General features: G+C 39.2%; 1 protein-coding gene across 1 annotated transcript in view; it reads left to right on the top strand.

The window, feature by feature from the left end:
• The window catches only part of SVEP1 (sushi, von Willebrand factor type A, EGF and pentraxin domain containing 1), a gene marked incomplete at both ends in the record, with an annotated part of 127835 nt that overhangs the window by 54559 nt on the left and 56256 nt on the right, over positions 1-17020 (top strand). The window contains 9 exons of the mRNA XM_080637373.1: positions 382-561; positions 5342-5539; positions 7962-8080; positions 9451-9580; positions 10127-10234; positions 10465-10596; positions 11516-11710; positions 12477-12598; positions 14604-14712. Of these exons, the coding sequence (XP_080493499.1) occupies positions 382-561; positions 5342-5539; positions 7962-8080; positions 9451-9580; positions 10127-10234; positions 10465-10596; positions 11516-11710; positions 12477-12598; positions 14604-14712 (1293 nt within the window). The remainder of the gene's footprint in view (positions 1-381; positions 562-5341; positions 5540-7961; positions 8081-9450; positions 9581-10126; positions 10235-10464; positions 10597-11515; positions 11711-12476; positions 12599-14603; positions 14713-17020) is intronic.

The following is a 17020-nucleotide window of genomic DNA, read 5'->3' as shown; positions in this document are numbered from 1 at the left end:
TGCAGCTGCTCAGTTTTGAAGGCTGATAGACATTACTAGCACAGGCCACACACTGTGTGCCAGATGCCTTCAATGGCTAGGAGCATTTCTGAGCACAGTTAGATTTTTAATCTGGGCTTGCATCAGAATTTAGGTGAGCTTGGAGGTGTGTGCCCAACATCATACATGCTGTGTAAGACTGTTTCAGAAAGAGGAAGGCATCAAGCCACTGAAAAAATCAGCCCTGTTCCAGCCCAGTTCCCTAAATCTGTACAAACTACTGCAGCCAGTGTAGAAGCGATTACCTGTCCCACCCCTGAAAACCCAGGCAAACTAGTGTAACTCTACTGATTCTTGGTGCTCCAGAGTGATCTGGTGTTTGTTTTTTTTTCCCCTTTGCAGTTCGAACATGTCCCAGACTTCGGACTCCTGAAAATGCGCACATTAATTGTTCAACGGCTGATATCTCCTATAAAACAGTGTGTTTTGTGACCTGCAATGAGGGCTATGAAATAGAAGGAAATGCCGAACTCACCTGCCAGGGAACCTCACAGTGGGATTCAAAGGAGCCAAAGTGTGTGGGTACGTATCTGGTCATATTCTGTCTGTTCATACTAGGATGCCACCTTCTCTGACATGCTGTCACAAGTGAGAAACTCCCTATTTTAATATCTGGTGAAGCTAAAATAGGAATGAGAATTTGTCTGTGGATGTTTTATATAGGTTTTAGAAGGTGGGGAGGGGCAAAGGGATTTATTAATGGAGAAAGTGGACAAATTATCATTGAAGTCCATCGTAGAACACTGATAGCTAAAAGGTGCATCTGGTGGGTGTTAAGACACTGTCACACAATGTGTTGTAAGAAACATGCAAGTTGTAAGTCTATACTAATGAGTGAATATGAACAATCAGGGGTTTGAGTTATCATCTTAAAGCTACAGATGACCTCCCGACAAGGTCTAAGGTATGTTAGCCAGGCACTGTGAGTGCTAAGTAGGGATCTGGCAGTTGTCACTTTTGCTGAACTCCCAGTAGGAAATAAAAGGCAAGTTAGGCACCCAGCACGTCTAAGTCAGGATTCAGAGGTCACACCGGCTGTGCAGGGATATGTAAGCATATGTTACTGTTCCAGAAGTAAAGGATTGTAAATTTAACAAGTGCACATTTAAGACTAGTGTCAGGTATTAAATTAACTTAAAACAGTAAGAGGAATGAATCATTGAATCGTTGAATGGTTTGGATTGTAAGGAACCTTAAAGATAATCTAATTCTAACCCCTTGCCATGGACAGGGACACCTTCCACTAGATCTGGTTGCTCAAAGCCCCATTCAACCTGGCCTTGAACACTTCCAGAGACAGCTGAAACACTTCCAAATGTAAAATGCAAAAACAAAGAGCTAGCTTAAAGTCCAGCAATTCAGAAGCTGATCCAGTGTTTACTAAAGTCAGGGTAAAGTGTATGTCACATGAGTCCAGTAAATTTGATGCCACCAGGGTGACGTGGCTTGAACCTTTGGCTATTTTTTACTGTTTTACTGCAGGCTTAAAAATATGGACTTTGTGACATAAGAATAAATTTCTAACTGTAGATATGTTCTCTAAAATTATTGAAATATTCCAAAAGTATTAATTTATCTAGAGAGTTTGTTAAGAGATCCTAATCTTACTTCTGTTGAAGTCAGTGGAAAAACTTCAATTAACTTCAAAAGAAAGGGATCCTGAAATCCTGTTGGAAGATTATAATTGGAAGATTAACTGTATTCATCATTTGAAGTCATCATCCTTCCTAGCTTAGCATTTTGATTAGTAAAATCCAGCTCTAATCTGTATCAGAAGATTTTTTTCACACCATGCAATAATACCTTCATTCCTGGATTACCCATGGCAATAGCTTATTTTTGCTGAGTCTGAAAATCTAGTATAAAAGTTACTGTTCATTGTCACAGAAGGAAGAGCGTTAGCTGGAAAACCTCTCTGCTGCTTCTTGTTGTGACTCAGAACAAGTTTGCTGAGATTCTTGTTCAATATAGATGTGTTTACTTTTGTTTAGGGAAGGATGCAAATCAGAGGACTAACATCATGTCATCTGCAAAAACTGCTCTTTGTTCTAGTTTTCTGAATGTTCATCATTATCATGGAGTATTCTTTCTTTAGTTTTAGTCTGAATAGCGACTAGCTATTATTTATCGTTTGCTACATAAAAGAGAACAGAAATTCTGCTGTATTTAGGCATTCAAAATCGGTAATTTATTCATTTCCTACCCTTCTGTTAGAAAAATCAGGTGGAATTGGGTTCAGTTTCTTACCTTGAAACAGATTTTTTGGACCTTGGGGTACTCTCCTAGCTCTTTTTCTGAATGCTTTTCAGTTCAGCTGCACATCAGTGCCAAGTTTACTGTGTTTGAAAGTTAGCTCAATGAGACTACTACAACCAGCTGTAACTATAACTGACACTGTACATATATAACCTGGATTGTTTACAGTCACTTCTGTGAGGTCTATTGTCATATGCACCTTTTTTTCCAAGGGGTTGGAAGTTAATGTGAGTTTGGCTGTTATAAATTTTTTGAATTTTTATATTTTTCATGCAAGATGCTGTTAGGAACGAGTTACTTTTGAATAGCCTACATATATTATAGGTGGCTTACAAACAAAATACCTGCTAAAAAGGGAAGCTTTGCCATCTATTCAATTTGAAAAAAAAAAAAAAAAATCTGCAGTCATGTTCTTCCCCACTGACGAAATATTAATATCCACCACATTAAAATTAATGAATTTTACAGGATGGTATTCTTCTTGCTTTATTCAATGCTTAGTGAAGAGGGGTGAAAATACAGATGGCATCCAGAGTGTTGATGCCACCTAGTGTTTAAAGAATTACTGCTCCACACTTCTGATTACAGCTGGTCAATTCTTTGTCTGAAACACTGTGTTTGCAAAAGAGTTCTTGAAGGAAAGAGACATATTTCACAGAATCATTAGGGCTGGAAGGGACCTCTGGAGATCATCGAGTCCAACCCAGGCAGGTTTCGAATGTCTTCAGAGAGGGAGAACCTACAGCCCCCCTGGGCAGCCTGTTCCAGAGCTCTGCCACCCTCAGCATAAAGAAGTTCTTCCTCGTGTTGTTGTGAAACTTCTTGTGTTTTAGTTTATGCCCATTGCTCCTTGTCCTGTCACTGGACATCACTGTAAGGAGTCTGGCACCATCTTCTTGGCACTTGCTTTTGAGGTATTTATGTGCATTAATGAGATCCCCCCTCAGTCTTCTCTTCTCTAGACTAAACAGGCCAGCTCCCACAATCTCTTCTCTTAAGAGAGATGTTCCAGACCTCTGATCATCCTTGTGGGCCTCCACTGGACCCTCTGCAGTAGCTTTTTGTCTTGTACTGAGGAGCTCAGAACTGGACACAGCACTCCAGATGAGCACACAGAGTTGAGCTCACTGCACACAGCACTCAACAGCATCAAGCAGAGGGGGAGGATGACCTCCCTCAGCCTGCTGGCCACACTCCTCCCAATGCACTCCAGGATACTATTGGCCTTCTTGGCCGCAAGAGCATACTGCCAGTTCATAGTCAACTTATCATCCACCAATATTGCCAGGTCCTCAGCTGAACTGCTCTGTAGTAAGTCAGCCCCCAGCTTGTACTGGTTCTTGGTAATCTTTTCATTTGTTACAATATTGAAGTTCCTCTTGATGTTAAGAATTATAGTAGTGTTGTGGTTCATCACAAGCAGTTGCAGGTAAAAGCAGATTCTTGTCTCTCCTTAGTACTTATTTCTTCTCTCTTCATTCCCTGTCCATATGACTAATATCATGCACATCACTCTGATACTCATGAAGTCCAGTCTTCCTGGGTCAGTTTAATCAAATTCTGGAATTGAGTGAATATAAAAATGCTGAAAAACACTATTACTTTTTTTTTTTCTGCCAAAAACCTCTCCCACTTAAAAGAGATTCCTTCAGTCTAGCTATAACAAAGATTATCCTGAATGTTCATCACATGTTTCAGGATTATGCTCTACTAGTGTTTTGTTAATGCAGTTGGAAACATCTCACCCAGGAGGGCTGTTACTAATTCCTAAAGAGCTGCAGTTTTCTCTTGTTTTCGTGTTTACACCTTTCACAGCCTTTCTGCTGTGTCTTCCCTGAGTAGTATACACTTTAATGCTTTTAGATTATCTTTTCAAATATTGTTTTCCCAGTTGCTGATTTTTCTGCTATTTGTCAATTCCTTCCTGTGGTGAGCAACCAAAAGCTAGGTTTTGAGGTTTTTTTCTGTTGAAGCTGGGGTTTTTTTCTGTTGGTGCAAACAGTGTACGCCTGAAGTGAACAAATGTGTTAATATTGTGATCTTTGCATCCTGTTGAAATGAAGTGCAGTTATTAACTGCTTGGACTTCATACACAATTCCAGTATTGAGAGTTTAAAGGGCAGGAAATATTTAGAACACTTAAAGTCTTTAAACTTTGTTTGATGCAGAAGAACCAGTTTTCAGTTACTCGCTGCATATCTTGGGAAAGGAGAGGAAAGGGATATGAAGGATTCTGCATGTCAATCACTTCTGTGTCATCAAAGCATTGCTAAGAAATTAACAGAGTTTTCCCTTCTGCAGCTGGGTTGTGTTGGTTTTTGTCTGCCTTTTGTATAAATACACGTATACTTTCTTCACTGACCAACTAAATAGAGTTACAAGTCTTCTCATTAGTTATAAATAATGAAACACTTTTCAGCCACCCTGAGTCTTTGCATCTGGGTTTGAACACAGTCAAGAACAAACCAAATTTCATTCTGTTTGGAATGAAGTAGGCAGAATCACACACTGTGTCCCTAACTTACAGTGAGCTCATAGCAGGGTGTTAAATTTTTTTCTCTCTTCTTCTTGTTTCAAGAGACGGTGTCAAAGCTGTAGAAGGCAACAGATATAAGACTACTACCTCTTTAGTGCTATGGAGGTCTGGTTTCCATAGCATGCAAGGAAATGTAGCTACAAAGCAATCATGAAAGGTGAAGCTGTAAAGAAGAGAGTTAAAAAAAAAAAAAAACCCTAGTAAAAACTAAACAAACTGTAAGATGTAGTAGAGGTCCATGAAAAATACCATGTTTCTGTCCCAGTGAAAAGCATGAGCAAGAAAACAGAAGACCTGATCTCCTGCATGCTGTTTAGTTAAGTCAGTTCTGGTGTAGAAAGCTTTGGAAGTTCTTACTGTTTTGAGACACTCATCGTGCCTGCAAACTCTTAAAAGTCTGTTTATTTTCTGTTCCCTCTGAGTTGCCGTATGACTTTATTTGCAGATTTTTTTTTTACTATATGCTCTGTGTATGTCAGTTAAAACACATGTCCTGTTGGTCTCTTGTAGAAATGCGTTGCCCAATCCTCCAGAAACCAGCAGGTGTAATGGTTTTCCCTCCCAAATGTGGGCTGGAGCCTGCCATTTCTGGGACTGTGTGCCAGCTGAGCTGTCCCCAAGGATTCATCTTATCTGGAGCTAGAAAAGAGCTAAGGTGCATTTCATTTGGGAGATGGAGTGCAAACATCCAGGAGGCTCTGTGCAAAGGTAGAGACCAGCACAAAATCATTTCTGTTTACACATTTGTGCAGGATTGAAGGGAAGCGCACAGCGAGTAACAGTGAGAAAAGTTTTGAACTGTGGAAACCAGGATTTGAACAGGCTGCAAGAAGGGTTGCCTATACTGTTATAGCTTGGCTGTCAGATTTACCTGTAATTTGGAGTAAAAATGTGGAGTTCATAGGTTGCTGAAGTATCATCTTATAGAGCTCATCATTAACTGTCTCTCCTGGGATCAATCTCATAAATCTGTTACTGGGAAACTGCCTGCTAAAAGGCATGATGTGCAGGTAGATTTGAAATTTCAGAGTAGAAGTGAAAGAGCTTATGTCAAGCTAGTCAATGTGGAACCCATACTCCTACTAAAACAGCAATAATAATAATAATACTGTTACTGTTTTAGCACAGGTTTATGTAAGTCCTGTTGTTGGAGCATATTTGTAAATGCTGTGTAAAACCTGGCTGACAGACTATAAAAGGTGGTTTGTTTCAGTTGTCTTTGAACTGACTATGACTGTTGACATGCCCTGAGCAGTAGTACACTAGCGGTTAGGCCAAAACTGGCTAACACAATTGCACAGGATATAAAGATGGGCAGAAGATAGTTACGTGCATTTAAGTGTGGTTCTGCCATGTTTACCCACCTCTTCTAGAAAAGTTATGTATCCCCTTACATACACACTGAGTTGGAAGGAGTTTGGCTTTGGATTATAAGAGGATAGAAGCAAAGGTGTGTTTTGCCTGTGAATACGCCATTCACATCTTCATGAACTATTGTGCTCCTAGAACTAATGCTTCCACCCCAAACTGGGGCCCTCACCAGCCACTGGGTGAAAGAACAGTACAGAAAACAGTTATGGCAGTCATTGTGCGAGGTCACTGCAGAAACTAAGTTGGGAACTTTTTTCTCTGTAATGGCCAGGAAGATTTTATCCCTCTATTTAAACATATTATTTCCTACTCTCTGGTGTGTCACATTATTTTTCTGAATCTTTGTGTAAACCTGTGCCAGACCACAGTGTTTAATATTTGATGGAATCCCAGCACAAGGCTACAAGCTGAAGTGTTTGGACCAAGATAAAGCATCATGGCTTGGGTTCAAGATTTTAGATATTGCCAGTGCATAAAACCCTAAAATAAGAGGCACCAAGAAACAGTGAAGGTTATTCTACTCTATTAAAAATTAATAGTTGCATTTCAGTTACTTTCATTCTTGTTATTGTCTGTCTTTATTTTGCTGCCAACATATTTGGCCAGTTCAAAGTAGCCATTTTCTTTTTGACTTATTTATTAGTCTTTCGACAGAATTTCACTTTTCAATGGAACTTGCCCCAGCCTGAAGACTGTGGTCAGGGGAGTGTGAACCATAACTGGTAGTTATTTAAGAGAGTGCATTTCTAATAAAAATTTCATCAGAATGAGTTCAGAGGAAGGCAAAATCACTTGTATTTATTGCTTTGCACTCTTAATTACAGAGTTTAGTTGTCTGAGTTATGTCTTTACTGGAACTATGTAGTAATAAAAATATAAGCGATACCAGTTCTGAGTAGTTTTAAAGTCTTCTGGGCATAGATGAGTTCAGAGCTGAATGCATCTTTGTCTCCTGAGTCTAGAAACCATTTATCTAACAACACCACAGCAATAAAATAACCTGACCACATGTTTTGGGAGGCCTTGTGCCAGGGAAATTAAGTACTCTAAGTTTGTCTGAGAAACCTGAGGCTTAAATGTTGATGGTGATGTTACCCATATTGTACTGCCAGTCCTTTGAAACCATCGAGCATTGTCATGTATGTCACAAGAAGACTCTGTTTGTCCTGCATAACACCTTGTAGCAGCACTTTATTAAGGAATGTTTCCAGCAGCTGCTGACAGAAATCTTGCCATTGTGTTTGAAGCCGGTTACACACCATGCTCCAGGCAAATTGAGAGTCATTACTGTCCTGTTTGTAGTACATAGATCATGTCACAAATACCTTTTTCTTTTTAATACACGGATTTCCAGAAACATGTGTCAGCTGTGTGGGCAGTGAAAGAATAGAAAAGCCAATCTTTTTAATGAGTGTATATATATGTAATAAAGAGCCGAATAATAAAAGAAGCCAATTATTTCTGTCTTACTTATTCCTTGGTTTATGGTTGCACGTAGAAACGAGAGTTTCATTGTGCTCATTGATGTAGAAAAAATACAGAAAAAAGTTGTCCCTTCCCCAGGAGAAGTTATTGTTTATGTGTGAGCCTGTAGGCAAGAATTAAAAAGGGGCAGAGACAGGAAGTTTGCAAGAATATGTGGGCTTATATTCTAGGCAGCACAAAAAACAGTGCTTATAACAAGTTACAGTCTAGCTATCATAGATGTTTTATTTCTCTAATCCCACATATAAAACTAGTTTTTCTTTTTCTGGATCAGATATTGAAGCTCCTCAGATCCACTGTCCAGAAGATATTGAGACTGAGACTCTTGAACATCATAACTCTGCTAATATCAGCTGGCAGGTTCCTACAGCTGAGGATAACTCTGGAGATGAGGCAAGTTAAAATCTATACATTTGTACTGGAGTTAATCTTTATATAGTTAGCTATTTCAAGCTGATTTTATGTTCCACTAGATTTTCTTTCTTCTGATAAGCAGGAGTGTGTCTTGAGAATTCAGCATTTTCTGTCTTGGATAGGGTTATGCAGTCACAGGACACTCTGCATGGTGTTTAAGTACATAAAATCTCATATGGTTAATTTATGTGGTCAAAAGAAAGAATGTGCCCTTGTTTATAAGATGTAGACAGCTGCTTTAAAAATGAGCTCTTAGAATGTGAAGAAGTTTAATAAACTCTTCTCAGAAGGAAGTAAACCAGTTCATTAATCTAAAAGGCTAACAAGAACATACTGTGATAAGCAAAATTTTGTTTCAGCTTACCGAGTGAGAAAGAAAAATCTTATTTTCCTATCCAATGCAAGGCTCAGACCTTGCCTTTGGCTACTATGGGTATCAGAGTTGCGGAAATGGAGTTACACAAGGAAAACTTGCTCCAGAGCTGTTTCATGGAGAGTAACATTCCCTACAGGCTCAGACATGATCAAATTACAGCTACTGAGTGCTTTATCATGAGTCAGCAGAGGAACAGTGACTCTGTGTGTGCTTTTAATTTGCTGCAAACATAGGAGTTCTTTGCACTTGGAAACTGTGAGCTATCCCAGTAAAAGAGTTTGAAGTTCACACATTCGTTGCTGTAGCATAGCCATAGTCATGTACTGTAGCTCTGCTGGCACAGAGTCATTCACCAGACTAGAAATCAAGTTCCTTAGCTTTTAGTTGTAGCTGGTTTGTCACAGCCAAAGTTGTCAGGTAAACTGCTTTAAGTTTAATGCATATGAAAGAGACATAGAGAGCATGTAAGTGGCATTTACTCCAAATGGAGGGTTCCTTTGCTGTGCCAGAATATTTTGAAGCATCTGTGGGCTATTGATGCACAAGCATATAAAAATTAAAACTGACTATGTAAGTACTTACAGCCCACAACTGTCTGCTCTACTCATCTTCCAGGTCTCCTGCCCTTACAGCTGGAGAGTTGAACTATAGACAAAGCGGGTTCTGATCTGGCATAGTGTGTGTTCAGTGCAATAAGGCAGACGAGTTTTCTCAATGCACAGTGCTGTAAATTGCGGTAGGTCAGGTCCAAATACTTACTGAGTAAATCCCAAACAAATAATGAAGGCAGTCTTGAGAAGGGGAGCAGAGCACTCCGATATGAAGTCCTCCCTCATTACTTGAAGAGACTATTTACATTAAGAATGAGCAAGCGTGATGTTGAAGGATACTATTTTGTGGCCGTTTCTTGAAATATGAGTTCCATGATTACTAACCAGCTTTGTCTTTTTTAAATAACATTTTCCTATAAAAGGTCTCAGTTCATGTTACCCCAGCTTTCATACCACCATTTCTTCTTCCAATTGGTGAAGTTGCCATTACTTACACAGCGACTGATAAGTCGGGCAATGAAGCAAGCTGTACGTTCAGTGTCAAGGTTATTGGTAAGTGCTGGTAAAAATCACTGGAAAAGAATCTGCTGTGGTTGAAGCCTTCTAACTTTGTGCAGAAAGAGGCTGAGTCACTGTGGCACTCATTTGTGCAGGTATAAGCCCAGGAGTAATACCATCTCTATAAATGCTTTGCTGATCTTTACTGTGTTGTCATTTACTGCCTTCTTTTCTTCTTGAAAGACTCCAGCAAAGTTTTCAAGGTTCCTACACATTGCTGATGCAAATCATTGTTCAGGTATTTCTGTCAGACAGTTGTGCTGTTCAGTAGTCCTGTTAAAACAAGGTTTGCTCTGCAGAAAGCAAACAGAATGCAGAAACCGTGAGTTCAGCAGAATTAGTTTTGTCCATTCCCTTACCATCTACCAATAGCAGCAGCTTACGCTTCTAACTGTTATATGTGTATGTGCACCTAACTGTTATATCTTCTATTGTGAACTTGAAACTGCTGTTTACCTGAATTCTTCTGATTGTAGGTTTCATTTGAGTGTGATGACAGTTCAGTAAGCTAATGTCATGCCATCCCTTCAAATTCTGCAGATGCAGAACCACCTGTAATTGACAGATGCAGATCTCCACCACCCATGCAAACAGTAGAGAATGAGTACCCAGCAACATGGGAAGAACCACAATTTTCAGACAATTCAGGTGAGGTGGTACACCCAAAAACATACACACAGCAGTGGAAGGCTAGGGAACTCCAACCTGTTCACCTTGGATCCCATGGGAATTCAGGATTTTTTGAGTTTTTTTTCACTCAGTTTAAGAACACATAATTTGGAAGACAAGCTATCATTTCCTTCTCCAATTGTCAAGGTTGGGTGTCAGCAACCCTCTTTTGCTTACTGATGGTTTAAGTTGTCTTTCAACTCTCATAGGTGCTCCACTGACTGTCACTAGGACTCATGCACCTGGAAATCTCTTTCCCAAAGGAGAAACAACAGTTCAATATACAGCTGTGGATCCCTCTGGTAATAACAGGACATGTGAGATCCACATTGTCATCCAAGGTTTGTTGTCTTAGTCTTCTGATCAAGAACGTATAGCATTGTTTTAACTGAGCATCATAAAGGGTGCAGTGCTGCTTCACTTCTTCATTTAGTCTTCACTTTTTCATTTAGTTATTCCAGTTTTAGTTTGGAGTAACTTGAAGGCAGACAGGATATTTGTTAGTACCCGCAAATAAATTGTCTGAAGACTGAAGCAGCACAGCAGTGAATGTGGTCCTATAAATTCAAATTAGGTATAAAAGTGCTGGAATTATGATTCATTAAGCAGTAAAACTTAGAGTAATGGATCCATTTTTTTCTCAGTGACAGATGTATTAAATGAATTAATAGGTGTTACTGATGTCTTACTTCAAATCTGTAGCTAAAAAGGAAAATTTTATGAAAATACTTCTGTAATTACCCACAAATATTGTAGCAGATACTAGAACACTCTTCAGATTTTAGAAGCTGTCCATACTTATAGATAAGCTGGTGCATTTGTGTTTATTGCATAGACACCTTTTACCAACAATCCACTTTCTTCTTTAAAGGCCAAACAACAATTTGGCAGATAAATGAATAAGGATGAAAATTCTACTTCATCTTTGTCATGTAGTGCCTGTCTCTCAGTTGGACAGCTGTATAAAAAAATTTCTTAGTGAAACAAGATTTTGAAGTCATGCAGACTGGAACTTTGGTAATAGCTTTTAGAAAGGGTAAGTTGCAAATGGATGTGCTAATTCTGATTTGCTGTAAGTTTGAGATTAGTGTAGCAGTAGCCTGATCCTGCCTTAATGGAAATAACGAATAATACTTCCACAAACTCAACAGAGGCAAGATCAGGTTGATACTGGGTACGTCTGGAAATCCTATCAGTGCTGTTTTCCTCTTTGCTTATTTACTTCATTTATCAATATATAAATCTTTGTATTTTTCATAGGTTCTCCCTGTGAAATCTACTTTGAGCCTGCGAATGGTGATTTTATATGCACATCAGATGAAGTGGGAATGAATTGCACATTGCACTGTGCAGAGGGTTATAGCTTGTCAGAAGGATCGAGTGAAAACTACTATTGTGCATATGAGGATGGTGTCTGGAAGCCACCCTATTCTCCAGAATGGCCTGGCTGCTCTTGTAAGTCTTACTGTTGCTAAGTGTGCAACTTATCAAGCACTATGTTTAATGAGGAAGTAAATGAAAATATCTTAGAAATTATGACTTCTATTTAATGATAACAAATCTTTTCTATTCTCCGCCTCCAAATTGTTACAATTATTGTGAAAGAATGCCTGGAAGTCCCTAAATGTATTATTGCAGAAGCTGTTTAAAACACAAAAATAGCAGTGAATTTGAATCCTGGAAATGACAAAATAGCAAAAATGCCACAGTAGGCAAGGTTTGTCATTATTTTGAATTGGTATGTGAAACAGGTTGCTTATAAACACTAACAGTGTCTTTTCAAAGGGAATTTCATCAGTGTTTGCAATTCATTGATCCATATGCACAGTGCATGCTGTACATACATATCTAATTATCACCAAATCAGGAGCATTTTTGTATTTTGTCTGAGGTGGACACATGCAAAACTGTGGAATTATTCCAGCTTTGGTGACATTTTAATAATAAATGTATTAGAGCTACATACGAAGCTAGTCTTGGCACCACTTTGCATCCAGTTCTTTCACAGTGGTGTCTGTCAGCTTTCCTATTAAATTTGATTCCTGCCAAAGGGCCATATTCGGCTGCATTGGCTGAGGTATGAGTGATCCATTTAGGTTGCTAATTTAAAGACAATGCTTCCTAGTTTAATGTATTCCAGTTTTGAGCCTGAATGATCTTGCTTTTAACTCTGGAACTTTTGCACTGACCAGTAAAAATTAATTTTTCCAATATTTTTCAGTAAATCGTTTTGCAAACCATGGATTCAAATCTTTTGAGATGCTCTACAAAGCAACACGATGTGATGACAACAATCTTCTAAATAGATTTACCGATGCATTCCAGAGCGCACTTGGTAAAATGGTAGGTTAGTAAATACTCCTTCCTTTCATGTACCTTTAAATGTACCTTTAAAAACACACCATTTAAAAAATGTGCTTTTCCCAGTTAACTGATTTCATAGAGGGAAAATACAACAGAAACCCATAAACGAAATCTGTGCTTCTTCAGAAGATGACAAGTCTCCTTTAAAAATAAAGATGGTTTGCTGGCATTTTAATGTAATTTAGTTCAGTCTTCAGTGTGGAGTTACATAGAAGAGAATTCATAGAACTGTCCAAGTAGCTTAGGGACCTGGCACTCACAGATTTTTATTAGGCTTCCAAAGAGAACCTTTGCAGTTTTGAAAACCCCGGTCAGTTGTTGCCTAACTCAGTGTTGTTTGGAAGTTGGATGTGATTATAAAATACATGTATTTTATATAGAATATGTATAACATATCCATATAATATAATGAGTATACATCTATACAACTAGATAAATTCCACATTTGATGCCTAAGCCCAGGAACTTAAGTCCAGTAGTAGTGGCTTAAATAATATGCTCAGGTTTCTTGAGTTTCTGAGTGCTCTCTTATCATTAAGAACTGCATATCCCTGAAGTTGAAAATATATCATGTTCCTTCTCTACCATTTTCCTTTCTTTCCACTTCAGTATCACAATCTCCCCTCTTAATCCATGAGTATGTCCTCAGCTGCAGAGTAGAAGCAGCTAGACTTCAAGCTGTGATCTCAGTAGTGGATGTCTAGGCCAAGTGTGATAGCACTGTGCCAGAAGAGAACACTGGGCATTTACAGATTCTTTGAGGAACAAAGCCCATATGCTAAAAGCTTATCTGCTAACTAAAAGGCAGTATTAGCACATACAGTCAATGGACAAACTCCTTCAACTTTGGAATATATGTCAGTAGCCCTTGTCAAATGGCTGAAAACTTACTTCAGGCAATCTCTGACACTGGGACCTAAATATCTGTTACCCTTTTGCCTTGCTTCTTGCCTCCCTTCCAGCAGAGAAATCTTGGCTGGTTTTACTTTTGTTCCTTTCACCTGAGAGCCAGCTACCACCAGGTTCCAGTGCTTGGACTATGACTATTGGCAAGCAAAAGATAGTAAGGGAAAAATGCTTAGTGAGCTGACCAAGCAATTCCATCATAATGCAACAAATCCCTGAGAACAGTCAGAAAGGCTGTGTTGAATATGTCTATGCCTATTCCCAGGAATTTTAAATTCTAATAGAGATCTGAAAAGGGGGATGGAATCAGCAAGAGCCATCTTTCCAATGAAAATTGATATAGAAAAAAACCAGAGCAATTCCAAAACATGACCTAGAGCCCAACTTGCTTGAAACCTGTCTGGAAAAAGCAAGAAATACAGATCTTACCGGAAGTCATGCATTTGCATGTTCTGATTTAATCTCCACTCCTTTTGTGCAGTACGAGAAGAAATCAGCAATTCCAGAAGGGCTCTGTTGAGTTTTCTGTTCCATGGTTTCTGTCCTTCTCAGACAATTTACCCTGTCTCCTGAGGCTTCTTGGTGGAATTCATTAGCCCTTTCTATGGGTAGGGAGAGGTGGAGATGAAGAAATATGGTTTGAAAGCTAAAAAAAAAAGTGACAACATTGCTGTAAACCTGACAGAATTACAAGTTATGTAGCTGGAAAAACCACAGATGTTTTCAAATGTGTGAGCTCACCTGTCACCTTCAACAGCAAGAAACAAGCCTGAACTTAGTTCTGTATTTTGGGATTTCACATGCAAAAGTGGTTAACTGAATGGATGTCTTCTTTTATAAGAAAGATCTTGTATAACAAAGAGCTTATATGCCTACAGGTTGCCCTCTTATTTCTCAGATGTCTCAATAGAACATACTTCTTTCAGCAGACCTTGCCAGGGCTAGAAGAGACATTAAAGGGGAAATCCAGTGTCACTGGCTGAACCAATGCTTTACATTGCAACTAGAAGTTTCTATAAGTCGCAGGAGGAGGATATGTGGGTTTATTTTTTAATATTATTCTTTTTTATGTTGGAAGGTCCCGTCATTCTGCAACGATGTTGATGATATTGACTGCAGATTGGAAGATCAGACACAGAAACATTGCTTGGAATATAATTATGATTACGAAAATGGATTTGCCATTGGTAATTATTGATTGTATAGACTCAGCCATTCAGGTTTAATGCAGCATAGTTCCTTTTGTTGTGGAGTAGGCAACATGTTGTGTGAGATACTTTTTGAAAATAACCATAGGGCTCTTAAGATAGTAAGCATTTACATAATAGGTTTTATAACAATATTATGGAAGTCTTTGCTGTCTAGTTTTGGTACTGCTTCCTATATAGCATAGAAGGAAAATGTACTGAGATGCCTTGTGGTGGAGGGTGGGGGAAAGCATACACACATACTGTCCTACAAACCTGCTTGGTTAGCCTAGAGGAAAGCAACTTCTTAAAAACACACAGTTTCAAAACAAAATACTGAAAAAGTAAAATAGATTGTTCTGGAGATTGTTAAGAAAATGAGGACCATCCTTGATGCTTGGTCCAGAGCGGCAGAGAACCCTTACAGTGTAAATCTATACAAGCTTAAGTTTGCTCATTAGCTGTGAAATTACTTCCTGTATGCAAGGACAAATTTTGCAGGATGACTGTAGCTGTATCAGAGTGAAAGCTTTGACGGTCCTAGTGTTTGTTCCCACTTTGCCTTATGCCAAGTAACTTGTCATTTTCAGTCCATCTTTAACAGGTTAGTGTCCATGTTGTACTGCTGTTGTCCTTGGCATTTCTGAGGTGCTTGGGGGTGCTCAGAGCAGAAAGGCTAAACACAGATAACTTATGTTACCTATCTTGGCGGGAAGCATTTTGGCAGATCAACATCAGAATACATACATAGGACTGTGGCTCTTTCACATGTTTATAGTGGAGGTACTTGTTAAAATCTTCCTGCTTCTTCCTGTCCCCTTCTAGACATGCTTCACTGAGTTTGAGAGCACATTTGTTTGTAATCAGACATGGGGGGCCTGGGTGTCCAGTTTGCAGCTGTCGTCAGACTAGGGGTGAATACTGATGACAGCTGGAACTAACTTGTAAAGGCACTTGGAAGAAATAGTGTTGAGGACATGGGATGTAGGGAGGGTCCTATTCTTTTCTGGTTCCTGTAAACTTCTTACAATAACATTGTTGCGGTTTTTCTGGAGTTTCACATGATTATAGGCTGGGAAGGCAGGAGATGAGAACTCTCCTCGGATCATAAGTAACAGCAGTTTAGAAAGCTAGTTGTGCAATACTTGCGCAGTATTAACCACAAAGCTGTGAGGTTAACTTGTCCCAGTTTCCATGGTAAATTAAGTATAATTTGCTTGCATTTACTATAATTTAGGTGACTGCTAACAGGTAATTGGCAGAACTTTTTTCTATCTTCATGTTTTTAAAAACAAAGCTAGATCAATTAAATAGACCATGCATCTTTATATTTAGCCATTGTGAAAAGGTAGATTATGTACAGAAACAACTGTTTGTTTCTGTTTGAAAGCATGTCATAGATGAGGGATATTATAGAACGAGTGAATTTGACTCACCATGTATAACAGAAATGCCTGTATGCAGAGTATAAATATATAAGTTGATGATGATACCAGCCTTTTCTGAGAGGACACAAAATGGTAGGAGTTGTGAGAAGATGCAGTGGAGACGTGGCATAGGCCATGCTGGCTGTCATTGAGCAGGAAGAGGAAGAGAGAGCAATATGGAAATGTTTAAGAAGATGTTGCTGGCAGGAGAAGGTGTATGAAAGACAAGAAGGGAAAGAATTATAACCTGTAACTTTGATAGCAGTATGTCGTGGTTTAAGCCCCGGCTGTAAATTAGAACCACGCAGTCTACTTCCCCCCCACACTCCCCAGGGATGGGGAGGAGAATCGAAAGAATGTAACTCCCACAGGTTGAGATAAAAACAGTCCAGTAACTAAGGTATAACACAAATCACTACTGCTGCCACCAATAATAATAATGATAAGAGAAATAACAAGGGAAGAGAATATGATACCGCTCGCCGGAAAAGAGAGCCCAACCGAAAAGAGGACGTGCCCTTCCGGGTAGCTCCCAGTTACATCCCCGGGCATGACGTGCTGTGGTATGGAATACCTCTTTGGCTAGTTTGGGTCAGGTGTCCTGTCCCTGCTTCCTCCCGGCCCCTCCTCCTCCCTGGCAGAGCATGAGACTCACAAAGTCCTTGGTCAGTCTAAACATCAGTGTTATCAGCTTTGTTCCCAGGCCAAAAGTCAAAAACACAGTGCTGCAACAGCTACTAAGAAGGAGAAAAACTGACTGCTACTGCTGAACCCAGGACACAGTATCTCTTTAAAGCTTTGTCTAACTGCACAAGATTCAGGATCTGTAGGATATCAGTTAGGAGTGGGACTGTTTTTTCCTATTTTCTTTAGTCAGAACG

Source organism: Psittacula echo (assembly GCF_963264785.1).
Source record: "Psittacula echo genome assembly, chromosome: Z".
NCBI classification, from domain to species: domain Eukaryota; kingdom Metazoa; phylum Chordata; class Aves; order Psittaciformes; family Psittacidae; genus Psittacula; species Psittacula echo.
Note: the sequence above shows the minus strand (reverse complement) of the source record. Positions and strands in the feature narration are given on the sequence as shown.